The 27,538-nt window shown below is 43.4% G+C and overlaps 1 protein-coding gene across 4 annotated transcripts in view; it reads left to right on the forward strand.

Moving 5' to 3' along the window:
- mast1 (microtubule associated serine/threonine kinase 1) overlaps positions 1-27,538 on the forward strand; it is a 176,976-nt gene that overhangs the window by 114,611 nt on the left and 34,827 nt on the right. For all 4 annotated transcript variants that reach the window (XM_062974136.1, XM_008103094.3, XM_008103095.3 and 1 more), the window contains 5 exons: positions 3,163-3,238; positions 4,699-4,908; positions 5,446-5,547; positions 11,645-11,777; positions 22,445-22,512. In XM_062974136.1, coding sequence (XP_062830206.1) covers positions 3,163-3,238; positions 4,699-4,908; positions 5,446-5,547; positions 11,645-11,777; positions 22,445-22,512 — 589 coding nt within the window. The remainder of the gene's footprint in view (positions 1-3,162; positions 3,239-4,698; positions 4,909-5,445; positions 5,548-11,644; positions 11,778-22,444; positions 22,513-27,538) is intronic.

Genomic DNA, 27,538 nt, shown 5'->3' on the forward strand with positions numbered 1-27,538 from the left:
AGCCGAATATCCAGATCTTCGCTTGTGTGTATGTCCCTGCAATCGGAAATCACTGAATTTTTTATCTGGGTTTGTTCCCGGGTTTTAGATGTTTATTCCTGATTGGTCAGTTCCTAAAAAGAAGGTGACACTTGAGTAGAAGGCAAAATTTTTGTCCTGGGAAGAGGAACTTTGTTCTTCACCTGTTTAATGAAGTTTGTGGCAGAAAAATGAAGTTCCTGGGGTGCTTTCACATTAAGTAGTACACAATGACACAGGAACAGACACTTTCAAACCAGGAACAGAATGTCATCATTACTGTAATTTGTCAGACCTTATTGTATGGCCATCTGTGCAGACAGGTTTCATGGTGTACTTGTGCCAGGGAACAACAGGATGATGTTGCTGGGTTATACATGTCAGTTCCTCATTGGGTGTATGCTGACAACATGGGTACAGTTTGATAAATGGCAAAAACTTACTACTGGCAGTTGGGACATGGATGTGCTGGAGAGGAATGTGAATACTTAACAGCCAAGGCCATGCAGATGGCTAATAGTCATATATAACCCAGGAACAGCACCCGATTGTTCCATGCCACAAGTACACAACCAAATCAGTCTGGAGAGATGGCCAGGCAGCCAGGCTCTAAAATTACATAGTTCTGTTCCTGGCTTGAAAGTGTGTGTTCCTGTTTCATTGTGCAGTGCTGACTTCTGCAGAAGTGGTCCTACCCCATTAGGTTTGTTTGTATGGCAGATACTTCATTAAACGTCTGGAGGGCATAGTTGTTCTGGCCACAATAAAGAACGGGACTTTTGCAGAGATCCGCATATCCGTACATCCACATTTTGGGGCTTAAAAAAAAAAAGCTGCCGAGGTTTCCGGCAGAGGTTCTGCGTTGGCCATCTTGGGAGCCTCTAAATCTCAGAACAAAGCAGCAAGTCTGGACAACGGAGGCAGAAATCCCAGGACTAACAGGCCTGTATGTGGACCTCTTCTGAAGTATTGGGATTTTTTGCCCTGTTTAAAACCTGTGATTGAATGCTGTCTGGAAGCGCCCCTAGAATGCTGGATTAAACAAAAATTTGGCTGGGACAGTTCCTGTTAGTCCTCTTTGGTTCCACTTTTTCAGCTGTTTTTAAAATGTCTTTTTTCTCTCCCTCGTTGTGCTCAGCTCACTGCAATTGCTGTTAATTACGTGCAAAACTAGTTTGCACTTTATAAACTCAGCCAGGGGAGAATAGAGGAGGAGGTGGAATCTTGCCCTTCCCAGCAGGCTTAGGCAAGAGCAAAATGCTGCAGCTTGTCCTAGCGCAGTGGTTCCCAACCTTTGGGCATCCAGATGTTTTGGACTTCAGCTCTCACAGTTCCTAACAGCTGGTAAGCTGGGTGGGATTGCTGGGAGTTGAAGTCCAAAACACCTGGAGGTCCAAATGTTGGGAACCACTGTCCTAGCTTGTATAGTCTTCCTTATAAAAAAGCCTTTGCCATCTTGATCACACTTTTTGTTGCTAGTCCATATGTGTCCCTAGTGGGAAATATTGGAGGGTGTATGTTTGCCTATCAATGCCACACACACTTAATATAGAGCAAGTCCTTCTGTGGTTTAATTCTGAGTACAGTAGAGTCTCGCTTATCCAACATAAACAGGCCAGCAGAACGTTGGATAAGCGAAAATGTTGGATAATAAGGAGGAATTAAGGACATACTTATTAAACGTCAAATTATGTTATGATTTTACAAATTAGACACCAAAACATCATGTTTTATAACAAATCGACAGAAAAAGGAGTTCAATACACTGTAACATTATGTAGTAATTACTGTATTTACGAATTTAGCACCAAAACATCACAATGTATTGAAAACATGGACTACAAAAACATTGGCTACTAACAAATTGACTACAAATAAAGATAGAATTGCATAAAATGAACGTATTGTAACAACATTGTCGGAAATTAAATCCGTAAAAAGTTCAGTCCTTGCTGCCTAGAGAAACAACTGTGGATCCGAGGGGGAAGCAGACTACGTTGGATAATCCAGAACATTGGATAAGCGACATTGGATAAGTGAGACTCTACTGTAGATATTCCTTTGTTTGCATCCCACTTTTTTGTCTCCTAAGAAACAAAGAGCCAATTGCTAATGTCACTCTTATATACTTTCCAGAATTGCAACATGTTATCATATTGTGTCCTTCTATTATCCGTATGCATTTTTAATCCTTAATGGCTAAACTTCCAGAATGGATTGTGCTAGTGAGTGTCCTGTTCTCGGAGTTTAACCTTGATTAAAGGTGCAAGTAATAATAGAAGTACAGTAGAGTCTCACTTATCCAACACTCGCTTATCCGATGTTCTGGATTATCCAACGCATTTTTGTAGTCAATGTTTTCAGTATATCGTGATATTTTGGTGCTAAATTTGTAAATACAGTAATTACTACATAGAATTACTGCGCATTGAACTACTTTTTCTGTCAAATTTGTTGCATAACATGATGTTTGGTGCTTAATTTGTAAAATCATAACCTAATTTGATGTTTAATAGGCTTTTCCTTAATCCCTCCTTATTATCCAACATATTTGCTTATGCAACATTCTGCCAGCCCGTTTATGTTGGATAAGTAAGACTCTACTGTAATACAAAGTAATATGAAAATACTTGTTACTGCCTTCTACCTCCAGTACAAGAAGGGCCTGTGTTGTTCCAGCCTGCTGCTCGCTGTCTGTCTTTATTTTTCCGAAGTCTCGTTTTGTCCATCCAATATAAAAATGGAAGGGTTTACATGGCATGTGGTCCATTTTGCTTGCTAGAACTCACAGTTCTTGACTGGTGCTACACTTATGAAATAGGCACACAAAAATCCATCCCTGACTTTTCTCCTCCAAGTGTCTTCAGTTTGAGCAGCCTAATTACAAAAGACATGGGAGCCTTTTTGTTTTTCTCTTGTCATTGTGAAACACTTGGGAATGTGGCAGACTTTCCAATCTATTGCAAATCCCCAGAGATCTCTCTGGGGATCTTGCTTATCTTCTGTCTACCTTTTCCTATAAACTTTATCACTGCCCTGGCAAGAAAAGAATAAAGATTAAATCGTCATCGAGAATTTGGGAAGATGTGAATGGCATAAAAGAACTTCTCATCAGCAGCTCATTTATCCCTTTCCTTTATGCAGCCCGGGCCGGTCTCCTTCTTCCCATGACAATGAGATAGTAATGATGAACCATGTTTACAAAGAACGATTCCCCAAGGTAAGGACTGAAGATCTCACATGTATCAAAGATCATTCTCTGGAGGCACTTTATTTGGAAGCCAGAAAAACAGCCAAGAACACTGCTAGAAGCTAAGGGATTCATTTCACCAAACCATTCTTATTGGCAAGAGAAAGAGATGAATACTTTTGTGGGCCCTTCCACACCGAATATTAAGGCAGAAAATCCCACAATATCTGCTTTGAACTGGAATCGCATTTAGAAAATGCCAGTATTGAGTTTTTTGCCTTAAAATTGGAATTCTCTTGCTCTGAGTTTTTTATTATGTCACTTATTCCCATTAGTATTTCATTATTTATACACACTTGAACAGAATAAAGGGAAGGGTAGGGTCGGGAATCAAGGCTGGACCTAGAACCAAGTAGATTCACTTATAGACAAAAATAATAATCATCATAATCATAACAATGACAACACTATGTAACAAAATTTGAAAAAAAAATCTATTCCTGGTTTGAAAGTGGTGTTACCCCTGTTCAATTGTACGGTACTTGCTTTGAAAGTAGTTGTTATATTCCAAAAACGTTGTTTTTGTGGCTGCCACAAACTATGTTGAATTGAGAAAACTATAACAAACTGCTGCAGGATGTCCCGCACAATCTAAGGTTTTGCAGTTTAATAAACCTTTTCCATATTTTTATGATAGAACCAATTGGAAAATGACATTTATAACCCAGGAACAGAAACTGTGTTATTTATTATTTATTTATTTGCTATATTTATAGCCCGCTTTCCCTCACCCTGAAAGGGACTCAAAGCGGCACACAGTATAGCAAAATTCAATGCCACATATGTAAACATGTAAAATGCAATATATCATATACAAAAATCAAATCAAATATATAAATACTATAAACTGTTAAAAGCCATAAAACCAACTATGTGTTATATAGTGTAATTTTATCATCTGCTTCTCCTTGAGGCTTGAGATGGGGTACAACAGGGTTATAAAAGAGAGATATGCCCTTGTTAGTTATATAAATAGCCATGATGATGAATAAGCAGATTTTATTGCTTGTGATACTGGAAAACAAAGAAGGTCCTATGAAGCTGGATGTGAAAAATGGCAATAGAGAGAAAAAAGTGACAGACAAACAGATATCCTTGATTTATTGTTGATTGAGGGTCCGCAGTGATTTCCCAAACAATTTGCTTAAATAGAAAGACAAGGAAAGTGTTCTCAAGACCTAGAACCTAACTATGCAGAGAATGCAATAAATCAGCTTGCAGGTGTATGATAGGAAGCCAGGAGTACGAAAGGACAATGATTTAGGATTTAGCCTGAATTTATTAATTTTTTTGATGAAAGAGACGCTGGGTTGCTGTCAGTTTTCCGGGCTGTATGGCCATGTTCCAGAAGCATTCTCTCCTGACGTTCCGCCCACATCTATGGCAGGCATCCTCAGAGGTTGTGAGGTCTCTGTTTCTTACCTCCACAGGCCACGGCGCAAATGGAAGAGAAGCTGAAGGATTTCATCAGGAGCTATGAACCAGACAGCGTGTTGCCTTTGGCCGATGGGGCACTGAGTTTCATCCACCACCAGGTCATTGAGTTGGCCCGAGACTGTTTAACCAAGTCCCAGGATGGCCTCATCACCACTGTTTACTTCTACGAGTTGCAAGAAAACATGGAGAAGCTGCTGAAAGACGTGAGCAGCACCTTTGTCAATGGAGGGTGTTCAGGAGGGATGTACACAGAAAGCGGAAAGTGTAGGAGCCAGTGGAGAAATTGAGGCAGTAGTGTACAGAACGTGGGTTGACGTTTGTAGGGGAAACTGGACTTAAGAGTAAGTGATGGGAAACTGAGAAAGGGAACCATGGGAGTCCAGAGAGTTTGAGCGATGTAATAATACGACCCAGAAAGACGTGGGGCTATAAGGGCATTCCAATGGAGGGGTCACAGGCTAATTCACAGGGCCCAGGCTGTGGCGCAGGCGGGAGAGCAAGCCAGCTGCAACTAGCTGCAATGAATCACTCTGACCAGGAGGTCATGAGTTCGAGGCCCGCTCAGAGCCTATGTTTGTCTTGTCTTTGTTCTATGTTAAAAGGCATTGAATGTTTGCCTATATGTGTAATGTGATCCACCCTGAGTCCCCTTCGGGGTGAGAAGGGCGGAATATAAATGCTGTAAATAAATAAATAAATAATTCTTCTGTTCATGACTGACTTCTCCATTTTGTTTGTAGGCCTATGAACGCTCAGAGAGTGAGGAGGTGACATTTGTCACTCAACTAGTGAAGAAGCTGCTGATCATCATCTCACGTCCAGCCCGCTTACTGGAGTGCCTGGTAAGGTCCTGAGGAATGCATGCATGTAGAAATGTGCATAAGTGTATGAATTGGCAAATGGACTCACAGATATGTGGCCCTGTTTGCATCCTGATGTTTTTTTACAAAATCATATCAAGTTTGCTTTAAGCATATATTCATCATTATGCAATAATTTCATACATGATTTTTTATCAGCATATTAATTGATGGATAGGGTAACGGCAGAATGGCTGTGGGAGGGGGGAAAGCAGAGATTACCCATCTGTTATTCTCAGTAGCTGAAATACAAGGGTTATTCAGAAAGTAGATTACGTTTTGGAATTAAAAATGAACAAAGTATAGGAGAAAACATTTACCATATGCAGTTGAAAGCCACACCCAAATACCACTTCTCAACATAGTCGCCATTCAAATCTAGACACTTATCATAGCGATGAATGAGCTTGTCAACTCCTCCCCCACAAAACTCTGCCGCTTGCGTCCTCAACACAGCGTTTTGGCAACGATGCGCAGCTGCGGAAAGGGGTGACCGGCTGGTTGAGGATGCAAGCGGCAGAGTTTTGTGGGGAAGGAGTTGCCAAGCTCATTCATCACTATGATAAGTGCCTAGATTTGAATGGCGACTATGTTGAGAAGTGGTATTTGGGTGTGGCTTTCAACTGCGTATGGTAAATGTTTTCTCTTATACTTAGTTTATTTTTAATTCCAAAACGTAATCTACTTTCTGGATAACCCTCATATACTCAGAAATGAGATTAACATTTGAGGCATTAAAATGTGTGTTGGCCAGTGTTATCAGGACTTATGTGACCCATGGCTGATACTAAGCCTGTTTTCATCAGTTAACATATGTGGGGATATTTGGATGCTAATTCAGAGCACCTCATGCTGAATAACTACTATCAGAGCCCCTTCTTAGGAACTAAAGAAAAAGATTTCTAAGCCAGAAGATTTTCACAAAATGGCACAAACAAAAGAATTACAGCTTCTCCAACAGGCAGAAGAGATGAGGACTGGCACTGTGATATTGTTCTCAACAACGGTCCTGATATGACATCCTCTGCTTCCAGGGTGGTAATCATACAGCCCTACATGGGGGGTGCTGTTGTTCCATCGTCAGTGCTGAGGAGCTTTCCTCTTAAGGACTCCTTTATTACCTCCCTGCTAAAAGCAGTACCTATTTATCTACTCGCATTTCTGCTTTAGACCCGCTAGATGGGCAGGTGAGCTGATAGCGAATGCTCACCCTGACCCAGGGTCGAACTGCTGATCTTTATGACGCACAGGATTTTTCTGGAGCACAGCGGTTTAGCCTGCTGTGCTAAACCTGGCCCCTGCATTCCTTTTGCCTGGCTCTTGCTTGACATAATGCCAAGGTGTTGTTGTGTAGGGGAAAACTGGAGAAGGATGCTGGACCTTTAATCATTTTGCAGACTTCAACCAGTATTGCATGTTTGTCAACTGTCCCAGAAGCAACACTTCTTCTACAGCAAAGTTTCTTTAAAAACTGTGTCACAACCCCATTTGGGGTCCCCTCACTGAATGTTGAGTTTGTGACAAATTTGAGCAGCTTGCCACCTAGTGTCTGTTTTTGGCATTTACAAAAATCCAAGAGGAAAAAGGAGCACCAACAGAGTCTACTCTGCCACTGAAGGCTGCAAACCAAGTAGGCCAGCATGTCATGAAAAATGTTGAAAATGCTCTGCATCCTGCAATTGTCAAGATTTAATCCTTTATGGAAAAACAAACAAGCATGCCCATCTCATTAGTATGGCTTTCATTTTCAATAAGTGCTAAAATTATAGGCATATCAAAGAAGGGTTTAAAAATAAATTATTAGATAATTTATTACACTATGTAACAAAAATTGATTTTGTTTCTGTTCCTGGTTTGAAAGCGTTATTTCTGTTTAACTGTGCAGTACTTACTTTGAAAGTACAGTAGAGTCTCACTTATCCAAGCCTCATCCAAGCCTCTGGATTATCCAAGCCATTTTTGTAGTCAATGTTTTCAATATATTGTGATATTTTGGTGCTAAATTTGTAAATACAGTAATTACTAGATAGCATTACTGCACATGGAACTACTTTTTCTGTCAAATTTGTTGTATAACATGATGTTTTGGTGCTTAATTTGTAAAATCATAACCGAATTTGATGTTTAATAGGCTTTCCTTAAGCTCTCCTTATTATCCAAGATATTCGCTTATCCAAACTTCTGCCGGCCCGTTTAGCTTGGATAAGTAGTTGTTATACTCCAGAAATGTTGTTTTTGTGTCTGCCACAAACTATTTTTTAATCATTTGAGACTTGATGAGATATTCATTGAAAAGCTATAGCAAAATGTACTCCAGGATGTCCCACAAAAACAAAGCTTTTGTAATTGAATAAACTCGTTCCATGTTTTTCTTATGATAGAACCAATTAGGAAATGACTTTTATAACCCAAGAGCAAGACTGGTTATAAAATAACCAGTTATTTTATAACTGATAATACTATGTTACATAGTATTATCAGTAAATGTTTGTTTTCTATACCCATCTGATATACCTATATTCCCGTAGAAATTTCCCCGGCAAAAAGGAGTTCACAATTAGAAAAAGGTTTGAGAAACCATTAAAGATACAGGAGCCCCCTCCAGTTTTTCCTCCGGCAAAATTATTCCAGGCTGACACTCCAGCAGTGGAATTTTCTCTGATCCGAATGGAGCTTTGGCCCAGATTAAGTGTTTCTGCCTGTCTCCCTGTCTTCTTTGCCATCCATCCGGAGTTCACAGGTGCATCACCCGCTTTCCTCCACCTGTTCCAAGCTACCTTTTTTTTTGGAAGATACCTGTTGTTTCCCTGGCAACACACCAGCCAATTGCAAGGCAGCGCTTCCTCTACCTGGCCGCCTGCCATCTGGCTTGACATGGAGGAGGCTGCCTTTGCATCGCATTGGCCAGATTAATGCGGTATTTGTGGCTGGAAATGCAAGGATGGCTGGAGAGGAAAAGATGAGAACTGCAAGAAAGCAGCAGCATAGGAATGTGAGGAGCAAAAATAAACGAGTTTAAAGAAGAAGAAAAATATGCCTTTCAAAAATGTAGTTGAAAAATAAGAAGAACTTGCCAAAATAATTTGCACTGTTTACTTAACTATCAGTGTTGGGAGTCACGGTGGTGCAATAGGTTAAATTCTTGTGCTGGCTGAACTGCTGACCTGAAGACCTGAAGGTTGGTGGTTCAAATTTGTGAAACAGGGTGAGCTCCCATCTGTCAGCCCCAGCTTCCCATGCAGGGACATGGGAGAAGCCTCCCACAGGATGGTAACATATCCGGGCGTCCCCTGGGCAATGTGTTTGTAGATGGTCAATTCTCTCAAACCAGAAGTGACATGCAGTATATTCTCAATTTGCTTATGTCACAATAAAAAGAGTTGGTTTAATAATAATAATAATAATAATAATAATAAACAAAGTATGAATTGTCGATGTTGCAATCCTAGATGACAGCAGGATTGAGGAGAAACAATTAGAAAAACTGGCACGATATGAGGATTTAAAGATTGAATTGCAAAGACTGTGGCACAAGCCAGTCAGGGTGGTCCCAGTGGTGATCGGCACACTGGGTGCAGTGCCTAAAGACCTTGGCCTGCACTTGAACACCTTACTGGGATCTGCATGCATTATTCGCCGATACATCACACAGTCCTAGACACTTGGGAAGTGTCCAGTGTGTGATCCAATACAACAGCCAGCAGAGTGTCTGCTGTGGACTCATCTTGTTGTGTTTCAAATAATGATGATGATGATGATGATGATGATGATGATGCTCAATGCCACAGAATTATGGGAGTTGTCATTTTGCAAGGTCTTTGGCCTTCTTGGTCAAAGAGTGCTGTTGTGTCACTGAATTACATATCCTAAAATAGCATTGAGCCATGGCCGTTAAAATATTGTCACTGCATTGCATCTACAGTGTAGACACAGCCTGATTTCCTCATTCTGTAACTTGGTAAATGTGTATTATTCCTCAGAAGCATTGTGGACCTTCAAAGCTTTATCTGTAGCCTATGCAAAACCATTGTGTTATTTATTTATTTATCATGTCAGAAACGAATTGAGAATACAGTTATATTGTATTTAAAAACCACAAACGAAGTTTAAAACTTGGCACTATACTAAATTTCCTTTGACCAGAAGCTGGCCACTTGTCGCTGTGAGAAGGTCCTCCATTGTTCATGTGGCAGGGCTCAGACCACATTGCAGTAAGTGGTCTGTGGTGGTTCTTCTCCACACTCGCATGTTTTGGATTCCACTTTGTAGTTCCTTTCTTAAGGTTACCTCTTTATCTTGTGCTGCCAGAATGCAGTCTGTTCAGCACCTTCCAAGTCTTCTTTGTGCCCAGGAGGGAGTCTCTCATCCAGTATCAGTCACAGATTGAGGTTCTGGGTTTTAACCTGCCACTTTTGGACTCTCGCTTACTGAGGTGTTCCTGCTAGTATCTCTGTCAGTCTTAGAAAGCTATTTCTTGAATTAAAGCATTGGCTTGCTGGCTGATATCCGAACAGAGGATGGGCTGGAGATGTCAATGCCTTTGACCATTTTTACTGGCTTCTGCTTCCCAACAGATATCAGTGGTGCAATACTGGCTAAACAGTATCATTTCTCCAATGGCGTGGGGCGTAGACATCCTGTCATAATGCGGCATGTCTCACTAAGAGCCACATCTAGTGTTTTAACGTGGTGAGATGTATTCCACACTGGGCATGCATATTCAGCAGAAGAGTATCAAAGCACAAGGGCAGATGTTTTCACTATATCTGGTTGTGATCCCCAGGTTGTGCCAGTCAGCTTTCATATGTGATTATTTCTAGCAACCACTTTTTGCTTGATATTCAAGCAGTGCTTCTTGTAAGTCAGAACATGATCCAGAGTAATTCCCAGATGTGCTGCAATGCTTCAGTGGGATTTCTTCCCAGGTAATCCTCAGAGGTTGAGATGGTTGTCTGTTCTTAAAGTGGAAAGCACACACTTGCATTTTAGATGGATTAGGAATCAACAGATTTTCCCTATACAGTGTTCTCTCACTTATCGCTGGGGTTAGGTTCCAGGACCACCCACAATAAGTGAAAATCCGCGAAGTAGGGACACTATATTTATTTTAATATTTATACATTATTTTAGTAGTTATACATTATTTTAACTCTTTATCAACAAATTGTGTGTTGATAAATCGCCTCCTTCTCCTCCCGTTGCCGCTTGGGCTCTTTTTCTCTCCCTTTGGCTTATCTTTCCTCCCTCCCTTAGGCTGTAAATTGTAATTTTTATGACTTATAATAGTCTTTTAGAATTTATTGAAAAACAGCAAATCTGCGAAAAGTGAACCACGAAGTAGTGAGGGAACACTGTAATAGGTAGTAAGAGGACCAATTTTTTTTCTTGGTCTCTTGGTTTTTAGGCCTGTTCCTGGGGTTATTTGTGGCACTGATTTAGAAAATTGCCTTGGATGACCACATCAATTCTACTTTCTTAGATACAATGGTTATCATGGTTTTCTATGGGTGAACAGATGATGACTTGTAGGAGCCACCAGTTGCGCAGTGGATTAAACCCTTGTGCCAGCAGGACTACTGATTGACAGGTCAACATTTCGAATCCGGGAATAGTGGGTGAGCTCCCTCTGTCAGCTCCAGCTCCCCATGTGGGGACATGAGAGAAACCTCTCACAAGGATGGTAAAACATCGAACATCTGGGCATTCCCTGGGCAATATCCTTGCAGACAGCCAATTCTCTCACACCAGAAGCAGTTCCTCAAGTCACTCCTGACATGAAAAAAGAGGGAATATGTTCTGTATCTCAAAAACTAGTGCTGATAGGGAAAAACTGGTATCATTTTTGGAATCAGAAGGTCAAATATACTCAGAAACGGATCTGACATCAAAATGTGTGTTGGCCAGTGTTATTAGACAAGTTAGCACACCCTACAGAAGTCTACTTAGGGACCCTTGTTGCAGAAAGTGAAAGCAACTCACCCCTTTCAGTCTCTGGTTGTTGCAAGGACAGAATTGTAAGTCAAAACTGTTTTTTGACCAAACCAAGTCCCTAACTCTATGTTGTGCTGTTGTCTTCCAGGAGTTTAATCCTGAGGAGTTTTACCACCTCTTGGAAGCTGCTGAGGATCATGCCAAAGAGGGACACCTAGTGAAAACGGACATCCCTCGCTACATCATCAGCCAGCTGGGACTCACCCGAGACCCCTTCCCAGGTAATGCAGCCCAAGTCTCCTGCAGGAAAGCAGGCAGCCGTATACATCTGTACCTGAGCCATGATATTTGTATCGTCCTGTGACTGTACATCTGTGTGTGGTTTCATGCATGTGTCAGCATGCTCATCTTGTAGGTTTTGTGGGTTTGTGGCAAGCCAGTCTTCACCTTGGTTTTTGAGTTTGGCATTTTACATTCATTCTAGGAAATCCAAAGGGGTTTTGTTCCCCTACTAGAAGAATTCTTCTAGCCTCGGCAAATCAACTTTCTTGTGAAATGAAACATTTATGGCAACTTCTACATAGGAGTACATAGAGGAGCCCCTGGTGGCACAGCGGGTTAAACCGCATAGCTACTGAACTTGCTGACCAAAAGGTCAGCAGTTCGAATCCAGGGAACAGGATGAGTTCCCGCTGTTAGCCCCAGCTTCTGCCAATCTAGCAATTTGAAAACATGCAAATGTGAGTAGACCAATAGGTACTGCTCTGGCGGGAAGGAAACGGTGCTCCATGCAGTCATGCCAGCCATATGACCTTGGAGGCGTCTACAGACAATGCCAGATCTTCGGCTTAGAAATGGAGATGAGCACCAAGCCCCAGAGTCGGACATGACTAGACTCAACATCAGGGGAAAACATTTACCTTTATCTTTACATATGAGTAATGATAGGATGCAAATACCATTATGAAGAAACACAGAAGATTTGATGTCACTAATGGAATCTGAGTGGGCAGGTTGTCCAGAAGCAAGTTCTTAGGATTTCCAAGATGTTATTAAAGAAGCCAAGCTCATCTAATATTCTTCAGGGCACAGTTATTGGCTGAGTGAGAAAATAGATCACAGAACACTAGTCAGTTTCTAGGCAACCATTTTGAGCTAGCATATTGCTGGACTAGATAGACCTTAGGCCAGAGAAGAGTAATTGTTTTCCTTGTGATGTTATTGGATCACTACTACTATTGGCTGTAGCCCTCATAGGCAATGGTGACAGCAGGTAGTACTTGAAGACCAGCAACATTTGGAGTGCCACACATTCTCTAGCCTTGCTTCTAGCACTGCACTTTTGACAATTATAAGTAAGAGTTTACTCTCTGGTTTATTTAACACCAGTCAGCAAATCCTTTAAAGATATTTAATGCATACACTTTTGCTTTGTAGTTTTCAAGCATCCTCAGACACAAAAATTCTAAACTCATCAATTGCACAAAGTTAGCCCATGCATCTCTACTATAGAGGCATTGGCTAGGAGAGGGGATTAAGTTAGTTTTTGTGGAAACAAAGTCCGCAATGAGCCTCTTCTCATCTCATTCCTAAGACTTAATTTTATCTAAAATGGCAAACCTGTGTCTAGACCACTGCTTCTTAAACTGTGGGTCCCTACCCTAAATGTGGTCCCTTTAGCTCAGTGTTGGGGTCGCGAAAAAAATGGGCAACAGTAAAAGGTTTCTGAATGCCACCCATTTACACAAATTTGTTGGCAACAATATCCAATATTTAAAGTTGACTCTGTAGAAAATGCTTCAGCTGTATTCCACAAAAAGGAAAACCAGCCTGTTTCACAAGCTATGCAAATGTTGATTTATTACACTATATGGACCCGTGGTGGCGCAGTGGATTAAACCCTTGTGCTGGCTGGACTGCTGATCTAAAGGTTGGCTGGCTAAACTGAAAGTTGCCGGTTCGAATCCACGAGATGGGGTGAGCTACCCTGTCAGCTCACCACAGCCGCTCCTGAATGAACACACAAGACTCTCTGTGATATCACCAGAAACTTTTACTGTAGGAAACATGAACATCAGAAAAGCCAAGAATGGGAGGCTCCGGCCAACCCTCCTTTATATACCCTCCCCCTCATTTGAACAGTCTCTTCCCGCTCAGTAAAACCCCGCGCAAATTCCCCGCCAAGTCCATCAGCCGTTTCTCCTCCGAGTCCTGGGACGCAGGTGTCTTATCAATGTCAGTGACCCTGAAACTCAGAGCCACATCCAGGCTCTAGTAGCAGGGTTCTGACATGGCGTCCTCCTCCCCTTCGTCCTGGAAGGAAAAGATTAAACACAACTATTGTTCTCCGCTGTCCAGAGTTCCTTTATACTTTTTTAACAGGCTGCAATGGAATACCGGGTGTACCTTTCCTAGGTCCTTTGGTAGCCTCAGCTCATAGGTCACTTCGTTTATTCTTTTTGCTACCCTGAATGGCCCTATATAGCGTGGAGCCAATTTCTTGGATGGGAACCCCAATTTCAGGTTTTTTGTGCTCAGCCAAACCAGATCTCCTTCGCCCAATTTGTCCCCCTCTCGGCGCCTACGATCCGCAAAGAGCTTGTACTTCTTTTGTGTTTCCCGCAATGCCTCTACCACGGTTCGCCACCCTTGCTTGATTTTGGCCGGCCATTCCTCGTCGGTCTGGCCCTCCCCTTCCTTCCACTCGGGTAGCCTGGGGAAAGGTGCCACCTCCTGTCCGTATACTATTTCGAATGGGGCACGACCTGTGGCCGAATGTACGGCCCCGTTAAAAGCCATCTCAGCAAACGGAAGAAGGTCCGCCCAATCATCCTGTCTATAATTGGTGTACATCCTTAAGAATTGGCACAGTGTCTGTTGGGTACGTTCGACCCCCCCGTTGGTCGCGGGATGAAAGGCCGAGCTCAGGTTCCTTTCTGCTCCTAACAGCTGTAAGAATTTTCCCCAAAATTTTGCAGTAAATTGGACTCCCCGGTCACTAATTATCTTGTCGGGACACCCATGTAGGCGATATACGTGCTTCACATACAAATCAGCAAGTTTTTCAGCTGAAGGAAGTTTTGGCAGAGCCACAAAGTGTGCCTGTTTTGAGAATAAGTCCAATATTGTCCAAATGTATCTGTGGCCTCTGCTGGGGGGTAGTTCGCCTACAAAATCCATGGCTACGCATTCCCATGGCCTCATGGGCTCTACCACCTTCTGCAATAGCCCCTGGGGCTTCCCCGGTGGTGTTTTTCCCTCTGCGCATAATTCACACTGCGTGACGTACCCCCTGGCGTCTTTCCTCATTCCGGGCCACCAGCATTGTTTGGCCAACAGTTTAATAGTCCTGGTGGGGCCTAGATGACCCGCACCCTTGTTATCATGGTACTTCCTTAACATTTCTCGTCTTAAACATTCAGGAATATACAATTTCTTATTTACAAACACCAAATCCCCACACAATTCTCCCTTTTCTTTGTTTGTTTGTAACCATTTGTCCATTCCATACGCTCGCTTCAACTCTTCCTCCCATATTTCTCCTCCCCCCGTGGAAATGGCAGTACGTTTGTTTTCTTTGGCCGCTTGTGCTCGAGTTAGTACTGCCAGGCCCCATTGCTTATCAAGAAAAATACTCCCTTCAGATTCCTGAATTCCTCCCCCGTGCTGAGGCATCCGAGAGAGAGCGTCAGCGAGTATATTATGTTTCCCCTGGAAGAATCTGAGTCTGAAATCAAAACGGCTGAAATATTGGGCCCATCTAATTTGCTTCGCTGATAGTTTACGAGGGGATCTTAGATACTGTAAATTTCTATGGTCAGTCCACACCTCAAACGGTGTTCCACTTCCTTCCAGGAAGTGTCTCCAGCACTCTAGTGCTTTTAGAATCGCTAAGGCTTCTCTCTCCCAAATCGGCCAGTTTTTTTCTGTATCACTAAACTTTTTTGACAGATAGCCACATGGCTTCAGGTTCCCCCCCTCGTCTTTCTGTAGCAGAACTGCCCCATATGCCCGGTCTGACGCATCGCAATGTAATACAAAGGCTTTAGACATATCAGGGTGCTGTAGGACAGGCTCCTCCGTAAAACGCTTTTTAAGGGCTTCGAAAGCTTCCTGGCATTCTATTGTCCAGGTCAGTTTGGCCCCTGGGGCCTTCACTTTGGCTGTTTCTCCCCTACCTTTAGTCTTTAACAAATCCGTTAATGGCAAAGTGAGGCGCGCAAAGTCCTTGATAAATGTTCTATAGAAGTTTGCGAACCCTAGGAAGGATTGCAGCTGCTTCCGTGTTTTGGGGGCTTCCCACCCCCTCACGTCTTCTACCTTCGCAGGGTCCATCGCCACTCCCTGGGAGGAAATCCTATACCCCAGAAAGTCTATCTGGTCTTTATTGAACTCGCACTTGGCAAGCTTCGCATACAGTTTTGCTTCTCTCAACTTTTGCAGGACTTCCCTGACTAGTTCTACGTGTTGCTCCTTAGTCCGAGATACTAACAATATGTCATCTAAAAAAACAAAGACTCCCTTGTACAACAATGGATGCAACACTTCGTTGATTAATTGCATGAACGCGGCGCCTCCGCCGCACAAACCGAAAGGGAGCACACGATAATTGAATAATCCGAATGCACAGGAGAAGGCCGTCTTCCACCTGTCCTCTGGTTTAATCTGCAATTTATGGTATGCTTCAATTAAGTCCAATTTAGTGAATATCTGTCCCTCCGATAACTGGGCGATCAAGTCCTTCACTAAAGGTAGGGGGTATTTATTTCCAGAACTGATTGCATTCAGGCCCCTGTAGTCAATGCAGAGCCTCAGCGTTTGGTCCTTTTTGCGCCTGAACAACACAGGCGCCCCTAGAGGGGAATTTGAAGGCTCTATGAAACCCCTCGCTAGGTTTTTATCAATGTATTTTCTCAGTTCCTCCTTTTCCCTAGCCGACATTGGGTATATTTTTGCCTTAGGAAGCTCTGCTCCTGGGACTAGCTCTATCTTCACTTCAACTCTCCGCTTCGGTGGGAAACTGTCTGCTTCCTTCTCATCAAATACGTCCACAAAATCCCGATACTCTGGGGGTAATTTATCTGCCAGTTCTGCTATCCTGATAGAGTCTTCCTCCCCCCTTTTCCCCGGCTCTCTCTCCACTTCCTGGCTCCCTTCTTCCAACTCCATCCTGAAGATCATGCTCTTATCCTCCCAGTTGATTTGCGGGTTGGCCTGCCCCAGCCATGGCATGCCTAGTATAACATTATAGCTGGCTATTTGTGATATCACAAATGACACCTTTCCTTCCCAACTCCCTATCTTACACTTTACATCTTCGGCACTGTACTTAGCTAATGATCCCGATGCTGTGGATCCGTCCAACTGCGAAAAAGCTATTGGGGATTCTAGGTTCGTTCTTTCGCATCCCAATCCCTCGGCTAATTCAGGGGAGATGATGTTCCTGGAACATCCACAATCCACAAATGCTTTGCAGGTTGCTTGTTTGCTGCCACTTTCCAGCTGAATGGGGACCACTATCATGGCTTTGTCCTGACTTACCAACCCCCCCGAGTGGTGCCTCATCGGTGGTTCTTCCTCGGCGCGTTTCCCTGCCACGGCTCTTGGTTTGGGCGGGCCTCCGCCTTCCCCTTTTCTCTGCCAGCACTCGGCAGCCCTGTGGCCCAAACGGCCGCACACGAAGCAGCCCCTCCTGCTGGTGCTCACGTTCCCTGTCGGCTCCGTTCTCCTCCCGGCTGGGGTTGATCCCTCCTTCCGGCTCCCCTCTTTCATCTGCGGCCGCTGCTGTAGCCCTCCTCGGTGCCTCCTCGCCTGGGCCAGCGATGTCTCGACGCGCCCCGCCAGCTGAATCCATCCGCGCAGTGTGTCAGGCTCATCACGATGCACCGCCCAGGAGAGGATCTCCCGCCTGAGCCCCTCTTTGAAGAGTTCTATCTTTGTCACTGCAGACCATTCCGGCACCTTTTCAGCGAGGCATTGGAACTCCTCCGCATACTCAGATACCGACCTCTGCCCCTGGGAGACGGTCTTCAACTCCTCCCTCGCCCGGATCTGCTCCAGTGGATCTCGGAAACGGGTCTCCAGGGCCCCCATAAAGCGTCGGAGTGACCCCAGACATGGGTCGCGCCGCGCGTGTAGTTGAACGTACCAGCTGGCCGCTCCCCTCTTCAACACTGCACCAATGGCCCGTACCCGGCTGGATTCCGTTCTGAAAGTGTGGGCATTGTCCTCCATATAGCCCCTCACCGTGGTCAGGAAAAAATCCAGTTCAGAGGACTCTCCCCCAAACTCGATCCTTAGTTCCTCTCGTCTCGGTAGGGGTCCCTGTGGTGGCAATCCCCAATCCTCCGCCCGTCGCAAGCCCCCTTGCGGGCCAGTGGGCCCCGCTGCTGCTTCCCTTTGTCCTGTGCCACGCCCGGCATTCGCCAGGGGCACCAGGGTCTCAGTTGGGAGCGTAGCCGGGATTCTCGGAGGCTTTTCCCCTTCGTCGTCACTCTCCTCCACCCGCGTCAGGCTCGTTTGGATCTTGGGCCGGGCACCGGGCTCCTTTCGCATTTCCCTTCCCTTCGGTGCTGGGAGGTCTGCAAAGCCCTGGCTGCTTCCCATGCTCACGTCCCACATTGAGCTAGCCCGGAGTTCCCTTCCTCGCTCCGGCTCCGCCAAAACCGCCAGGCGCTCCATCGCCCTCGACATCACTGCCAGGGTGGTCTCCATCGCCGACATCCTCTCCTCCAGAAACACCATCTTTTGCGGGCCTGGGGAAGGTGAACCTTCCTCTCCTCCGGTGCTGTCTCCCCGCACCACTCCACGCCTCTGGGTTACCCCATTTGGCTGGGCATAAGCGGTGGAGGACGCCAGGGCCGCCAGCTGGTGGAACTCAGCGTCCGTCTCGGGAGTGGCCCTTTCCGACCTTCCTCCTCCGGCGCCCAAGAGCTCTTCATCCTCCACTTGCATGTTACACCTCACCGCTACAGCGGGATGGTGTCCGTATTCTTGGCTTAGTGTCTGCTCACCACAGCCGCTCCTGAATGAACACACAAGACTCTCTGTGATATCACCAGAAACTTTTACTGTAGGAAACATGAACATCAGAAAAGCCAAGAATGGGAGGCTCCGGCCAACCCTCCTTTATATACCCTCCCCCTCATTTGAACAGTCTCTTCCCGCTCAGTAAAACCCCGCGCAAATTCCCCGCCAAGTCCATCAGCCGTTTCTCCTCCGAGTCCTGGGACGCAGGTGTCTTATCAATGTCAGTGACCCTGAAACTCAGAGCCACATCCAGGCTCTAGTAGCAGGGTTCTGACACTACCCTCTGACAGCTCTAGCTTGCAGGGACATGAGAGAAGCCTCCCAGCAGGATGGTAATACATCCAGGCATCCCCTGGGCAACGTCTCTGTAGACAGCTAGTTTTCTCACACCAGAAGCGACTTGCAGTATGTTGTCAAGTCGCTTCTGACACGTTAAACAAAATTACACTATATAACATAATTAATGTTCCTGGGTTATAAATATCATGTTCTAATTTGTTCTATAATAAAAACTTGGAGAAAGTTTATTAAACTGCAAAAACTTTGTTTTTGCCGGATATCCTGCAGCACTTATTGCTATAGTTTTTCAGTGAATATCTCATCAAATCTCAACCAATTCAACATAGTTTGTGGCAGCCACAAAAATGAAGTTTCTGGAATAGAACAACTACTTTCAAAGTTAGTATCTCACAATTAAACAATAAATAACACTTTCAAATGAGGAACAGATTTTTTTTCAAATTTTGTTACATAGTGTTATCAAAAGTTAGATATTCATAGCAATTTTATATACACATATACCTGGGATCACATGAAGATTTCTCAGACGGAAAGGGCTCAAAAGTAGAAAAGTTTTAAGAAGCTCTGATCTAGACCACCCTACTGATGTTCAACTACAGATAAAGAGTGCCAGACATGATTCTGGGGAAAGCACAAACCCTACTTGCCCACTGTCAGTTGACTTTTAAACAAAGTATATACTCTTTGTTGTGGGTCTTTCAGTCCTTTCTTCCTTGTGACAACTCTAAGGTGAATTTATGACAAGGTCTTCTGAGGACATTTGTCCAGAGAGGGGTTGGTTTTCTCGAGGTTACTCAGTGGGTCTCCATGGCCAAGCAAAGATTTGAATCCTGGTCTCCCAGATTCCTAGTCCAACACTCAAAACTACCATGCTGGCTCTCTTTGTAGTCTCTGAAAATTGCTGGGAAACCAAAAGGGAAGGAGCCTGGTCCCCATACTGCCATATTGTATAATCCCCATAGTACAGTAGAGTCTCACTAATCCAAGCCTCGCTTATCCAAGCCTCTGGATAATCCAAGCCATTTTTGTAGTCAATGTTTCCAATATATCGTGATATTTTGGTGCTAAATTCATAAATACAGTAATTACAACATAACATTACTGCGTATTGAACTACTTTTTCTGTCAAATTTGTTGTATAACATGAAGTTTTGGTGCTTAATTTGTAAAATCATAACCTAATTTGATGTTTAATAGGCTTTTCCTTGATCAGTCCTTATAATCCAAGATATTCGCTTATCCAAGCTTCTGCCGGCCCGTTTGGCTTGGATTAGTGAGACTCTACTGTAGTTGAATCACGAATTCTTTGCTTGATGCTTGATGTGTGCATTTTGTGTGTGGAGATAATACAGTAATAGGAAAGAACAACATTCAGTCATGAGAGTTATATCTGGGCTCAAGGGTGGCATCCTTGGGTAGGTCTAGCAGAACCCACTGCTTATATTGGCCCTGGGTTTTCATTTTAACCCATACCCAGTATTATACATATATCAGGCTGCAGGATCTGGCTAAATGTGCCAAAATGCCCCTGGTGCATACTGCCTTTTTGAAAGATTGTCTCAGTGTTTGCAAGCCTTGTGGAAAGAATAGAGGGAATGCTTTTGTTGGGGATAGACAAATAATCATCTCTAAAGGCAGGAGTAACCCTAGTCGTAGCCCTTGCCCTTGGATTTTTGTGTTTCTTAAATTAGATATTACTCTGTTTCAGACAATTTTAATGCATGGTTGTTAGTGAAGACATATGTCTGTATTACTACCTCAAAAAGCCATAAACAAGCATGCGGAGAAGTTTTAATGATGGGTAGATGCTTGTTTGGAGTACATTCCTCACAACTGTTGAAAGAAACCCCATGGACGGGACATTTTTGTCCATGATGTCTTTAAACCTGGTGCTACCTTGACTAGTTTATTCTCTCCCTCGTTTTCTCTTTTTCTGTGTTTCACACACACACACAAGCAGCTTTTTTCCAACAAAGGATTTGCCCCAGGCAGGAAGCAGCCAGGCTTTGAAGCTGCAAGGCTATTCAGTGCTAATCAAGGTGGTCTAGTGTAACATTCACACTTGCCTCAAACAAATAAGAGTTCTTTTTCCCACCTTGGACATTCCACAGATATATAAATGTCACTTGCATAGTTTCCAATAGACCTCACAAACTCTGAGGATGCCTGCCATAGATGTGTGCGAAACGTCAGGAGAGAATGTTTCTGAAACATGGCCATACAGCATGGAAAACTCACAGCAGCCCAGCTTTACGTAATTGATGGATAGTGACTAAATGTTAAACGACAGGAGGATAAACAGCAGATTCGAAATAGTTTTGTTTACCTTAGTTTCCTATTAAGCCAATTATTTTTCTCAAGAATTTTCTCCATTTTAAAAAATATTAAACTGTCCTGAACTAGTTGCCATTTGCTGCATTGATTCTATAAAGTCAAACCATATTGAAATACAGTAGAGTCTCACTTATCCAACACTCGCTTATCCAACATTCTGGATTATCCAACGCATTTTGTAGTCAATGTTTTCAATACATTATGATATTTTGGTGCTAAATTCATAAATACAGTAATTACTACATAGCATTACTGTGTATTGAACTACTTTTTCTGTCAAATTTGTTGTATAACATGATGTTTTGGTGCGTAATTTGTAAAATCATAACCTAATTTGATGTTTAATAGGCTTTTCCTTAATCCCTCCTTATTATCCAACATATTCGCTTATCCAACATTCTGCCGGCCCGTTTATGTTGGATAAGTGAGACTCTACTGTAATGTTGAAATACAGACTTGATTTCAATATCTAGGCTGGGCATCTTTCAAACATGGAGCATTTTGAAAACAAAAACACAGAGAAAAATAAGTTTGGGATTTGATCAAATCAAAATCAGAATCAGGGGGTCATTTCCCAATCAAAATGCACTCTCCGCAATTATTTTTCACTCCACAAGGGGGGAAATGGAGTGAAAATTGAGTCTTAGTTTGTTTTGGCCAGAGTCCAGAAGATGAAAATCTTAACACCCAAATAAACAAAAAGGATCAAATGTTTCAAAAGATCTCATGTGGCAGGAGATCATTTCAGAGTAGTTGTTTGCCATTGCCATGCAGTTGAATTTATCAGCATTCTTTTATCGTGCCCACAAATTAGTTTATGAAAATACATTTGCATGCCTATTAGCTAGCATACATTCCAGCATTCATCTTATACTTGTTAAAGTGGTGTCTGAGTTTGTGTAATAGTATATAGGTGTTCGTTTGTGTGGACAAGGTTTCACAGTTCATTTCATATTCCAATGTGCATGTAAATGAAACAGCCATTATATGCAAATCTCTCTGTGTATACTTATTGGCATATCTCTTCCAAATATGTGTTACGATGCAATGATTGTATGATTTGGTGTCAACATGGTTGTGCCTCCTAATTTGCCCACTCTCTCACATACACACTCATCAGTTAGCATGTCACTGTATACCCTGTGCATGTGCATTTAGGACTATGCATGGCTGTGCGTATGTCTCGGTTTCGCCCTTTCTGTGCTTCCATGAATGACAATGGGGTTGCTAAAGCCTTGTTCCCTTGGCTCTCCCTTTGGCTCTTTCCAAACCCTGTTGTCGTCAGATGTGCTGTATGTGGAGGAGCACGATAGCGGAGGATCCAACACACCTGACACAGAGGAATTTGCCGAGGTCAGTATTCGGGGGGCAGCTGAACCAACCTCATCTGAGCTCTGTGCCTTTCTACCCCAGCTTTCTTACACACACAAATGCACACACATCTGCATCCTTGTATTCTCCGCTCACTGTTTCTGCTGCTGTTGCACAACCCAAGCCACCCGGTTGATACTAGGAGCGGGGAAGCAATTGCCACTAGGCTTCAGGTGGGTATTTCATTTGGGAGGCATTGGACAGGCAAATCAACAGGAGAAAACCTGGTTTCAGAATGGCTGGCTTGGTTTATTTATTTTATTTATTTACAGTATTTATATTCCAACCTTCTCACCCTGAAAGGGACTCAGACTGGATCACAATGTACATACACATGGCAAACATTCAATACCATTAGACATATGACATATATAGACAGAAATAGACACAGAAATTTAACATTCCAACTTCTGGCTTCATGAGGGTATGCTCAATTCCGGCCACAGGGGGAGCTGCTGCTTCACCGTCTACTTGTGACACCGAGTCCTTGATGGACTACTTCCTCATTCTTCCTAATGCTGCTGGAAGGTTTTATGGTGTCATAAATTAGTTAAATCAGCCTCCCCACATAAAGCGGCACCTAATTTCCTACTCGACAGATGCAGCTGTCTTTTGGCTGCATAGGTCAACAGCAAGCTAGACTATTTAATGTTCGGGAGCTCACTCCAACCCGGGCTATCTTCAAACATGACCTCTCAGTCAGTAGGGATTTATTGCAGCTAACTACCAGCTGCACCACAGCCCGGTCCCAGTTGTGTATATCTGAAGTAGGGAGGAAGCATGGTCTTATAGATGCTGTCAGATTGCATCTTCCAGCAGCCCCTAGGCAGTACAAGGAAATCTGGTATTGAATAACATCTGGAAGGCCACTTAATTCCCACCCAGCATTCCCATGAAAGAGGAATAGAAATGAATAGAAACACTGCTATCATTTTCTTTCTAGGAATCTGTAGGTCTTCCGGTGCGACTCTATGATCAACCTCTATTGGAACCACACTGGAGGAACAAGAGATTCCTAGACAGATGTTCTGTCTAGGAATGTCTAGGCAGAAACTTACTGTAAAGTCACTATGAAGGACCTAGAGAGAAGGTTGCAGTCAAAGCCACAAATAATCCAATCCACAAAAGATAACCCACGAATGTGGAAGGCCAAATGGATTTGGTATTGAGGACATCTAAGCCTACTAGCAACACCTTGAAATGTAGGTGTGAGACAAAGTAAACATTGATTTTTGTTATTTAAGTAGCCATGTCCTCCCCATAACCCACACAGCACCATCACGCTTCAGGCTACATCACAGTTTCTCAAACTGTGCTCCTCCAGATATTATGGACTTTAGCTCCCACAATTCCTAACAACTGGTGAACTGGCTGGGATTTATTTATTTATTATTTATTTATTTTCAGCATTTATATTCTGCCCATCACACCCCGAAGGGGACTCAGATCACAGAACACATATACAGCAAACATTCAATGCAGTCATACAGACAAGATAGACAACAGATAGAGGTATTTATAGGCATTTTCCTACTTCAGCGTCCTGGAGGTTGTGCTCGATTGTGGCCACAGGGGGGTGCTGTTGCTCCATCCTCCATGACGAAGAGCCCATGATCACAGACTTCCTCCTTTCTTTGATCACTGGGAATTTCTGGTATTTCCTTTTTATGGTGCCATAAATTGCCTCCCCACTTAAGCAGTACCTAATTTATCTACGGCGCTCCATGCAGTCATGCCGGCCACATGACCTTGGAGGTGTCTACGGACAACGCCGGCTCTTCGGCTTAGAAATGGAGATGAGCACCAACCCCCATAGTCAGACATGACTGGACTTAAAATCAGGGGAAACCTTTACCTTTACCTTTAATTTATCTATTCACGGCTTTTTTGAACTGCTTAGGTGAGCAGTGAGCTTGGCTGAAGGTCGGGCACTCACCCCGACCTGGGCTTCGAACTGCCAACCTTTCGATTGGTAAGATTTATTGCAGCTGATTATTAACCAGCTGTGCTGAAGCCTGGATTTTTGGGAGCTGAAGTCCAAAACATCTGGAGGAGTACAGTTTGAGAAACACTGGGCTACATATACACACTAAAAATGAACAAGCTAAAAGCATTCATTCAATTAAAGTCAGGGTTAACCTAAAAAGAGTCTCTTTTTTCATGAGAACCTCCTAGAAAAATTAAGTGTATAATGTTTAGGCATGTAAGAGAGCCATGTTTTCGGGACTATCCTCTGAATCATCCTGCAGAACTAAATCCCCATGGGTTTTGTGAGATTTGCTTTTAAATGTGTATGTATTGGATTGGATATCTAAATGAATAGATGCAACTATTGATTAGTACACATCTATCATCGTTTCTAAAAATATTTCATCTGGGGATGATTAAAACATTTTAGATTGATTTAGCTGTCCCCTTTTTGACAAGAATGATCCACCATGAAAAAAAATGTTCATACTAGCAAATTCTTAATTGAAGTCCAAGATCCAGAAGGCTGTTTGGAGTCCTGTGTGACCCATGGTTTTTCTCATCTTTTGCAATGAATATTCATCCCACCCATTCACGATGTGCTAGGCATGCCAGATGGGGGATTTGGGGAGCTCCAATCCCAACAAGTGAATGTATTTGCAAGCTGTTCCCCAGGGATTGTGGCAAGATCCAAAGTACACCCATCTTGGACTGAGTAGAGATGGCACCAGTGATAAGGGATGAGGATTACAACAGGACCTTTAAATGCTAACTTTTTGAAAGTGTTCAACTTAAACCTTCCAGATGTGTTGGACTGTTTTTCCTATCATCTCTCACTAATAACTATGTTAGCTGGTGTGAGGTGCCACACACCTGGATAGAGGATGAAAATAAAAAGAAAATGAGTTGATAGAGTGGGAAAAGAAGACATATTCTAAGAGCATTGGTTCTTAGTCCTGCTTGGTCCCAGTCTATTATTTATTATTTATTTACAGTATTTATATTCCGCTCTTCTCACCCCGAAGGGGACTCAGGGCGGATTACAATGAATACATATATGGCAAACATTCAATGCCAACAGACAAACAACATATATAGACAGACACAGAGGCATTTAACATTTTTTTTCCAGCTTTACGATTCCGGCCACAGGGGGAGCTGTTGCTTCACTGTCCACTAGTGGCTGTACTTCCTCATTCCTTTCCCCGTGTTTTGCTGGCAGTTTTATGATGTTGTAAATTAGTTAAATTAGCCTCCCCGCATAAAGCGTACCTAAATTTCCCTAATTGACAGATGCAACTGTCTTTCGGGGCTGCATAGGTCAACAGCAAGCCGGGCTATTTAATGATCGGGGGCTTAACCCAACCCGGGCTTCGAACTCATGACTTCTCGGTCAGTAGTGATTTATTGCAGCTGGTTACTAGCCAGCTGCGCCACAGCCCGGCCACAGTCTAGGGCTGCCATCTCCTCATAACATGTTCCGTACTGGTCATAATATAATGATAGCACTCATTTGGGCCACATATGATGGAAACGGAGGCATTGTTGGTACCTGCCTCTAGTGCAGGCATGGGCAAACTTTGGCCCTCCAGGCGTTTTGGACTTCAACTCTCACAATTCCTAACAGCCAGTAGGCTGTTAGGAATTGTGGGAATTGAAGTCCAAAACACCTGGAAGGCCAAAGTTTGCCCATGCCTGCTTTAGTGAATTTCGATTCATGAAGAAACTCATCCGCCCTCTTAGAGATGAACGAAGGCGGTCTTTCAGAAACATTTTAAGGTGGATGGCATGTGCTTTGTATTAAGTTGCCTGAAGAAAGGAATTTGGATTTTCAAAACTGATGGTCCTCCTGCAAATTTGGACGGCATGTTTTGTTTCTTGATGATAAAACAATTGCGGATCACGACATTCCTTTGAGATGGGAAGGAAGATACAAATGTCTAATGACACATATGCCAAATCAATTCCTAGAGAAAGAGGTGTGTCTGCAGTTATTTCTTCCTCTTGTGTACTCTTCAAACTTGGGGAGTTTTCCCCATAGCTGGAGAGGCAGGAAACGTCCTTCCTAGAACAACATTAGCACCAGTACAAGGCATTGCGTTGGAGATAAAATTATGAAGCCGTGCCCACAACCAGAAGTAGATGGTGGTTTCCATGCCATTGGCCTGGGGGTTCTTCTTAGTTTTACTATGAACTTTAAGAAAGTTATCCAAAGTGATGAACTTAGGGTTCAGCATCTTGGATGATTCAAGTTTGGATTCAATCCCGGAGCAGATTTGTTGCCTCACTGGTATGGAAGTTATCAGAACACATTATCTAAAGCAGTTTCTCAACCTCCAAGTTTGCAATTCCATAAGTCCATTCTGAACAGTATCCTAACTGGGTTACTGTGAGTTTTCCAGGCTGTATGACCATATTCCAGAAGCATTCTCACCTGACGTTACGCCCACATCTATGGCAAGCATCCTGTCAGGACCCAGGCTGCAGAGCACCAATAACCATGCGCAGAGACCAGAATCTATCTAATATCTTTATTAAAGGAATATATAAAGTCAATAAAATCAAGTGAAGAATATAGTCCAGAAGTAGACCTTTCAGGCAAGGTCAAATATAGTCCAGGAAAACAATGTCCAATATGTGATATTAGAGTCCAAAGTTATAATCCAATAACCGAAACACACACTTTGCCAAGCAAAGTGTGGGGAAATGACAGGGTCCTTTAGTCCAATGGAGCTTGACAACAAGGCTGGAAGCAACCTAGATTCTTGGCAACAAGGCTTGATACGTGGCAACAATAGGCAAGAAGCAAGAACAAGGTCCGTGGCAAGGTCCTTGGAAACAAGGAAGCTTGATGCTAGAACAAGGTCCATGAAACAAGGCTTGGAACTTGGTCCTGGAGGCAAGGGACTGGAGTAGCGTAGTCCACACACGATCTCACTCCACAAGGTGACGAATTGACTCCGCAAGGATTTCCTTGCGGGTAAACACCTATATAGGATCTTGTTTTCCCGCCAAGGAACACTTTCCCTGGGGAACAAGA

Source organism: Anolis carolinensis, chromosome 2 (genome assembly GCF_035594765.1).
Source record: "Anolis carolinensis isolate JA03-04 chromosome 2, rAnoCar3.1.pri, whole genome shotgun sequence".
NCBI classification, from domain to species: domain Eukaryota; kingdom Metazoa; phylum Chordata; class Lepidosauria; order Squamata; family Dactyloidae; genus Anolis; species Anolis carolinensis.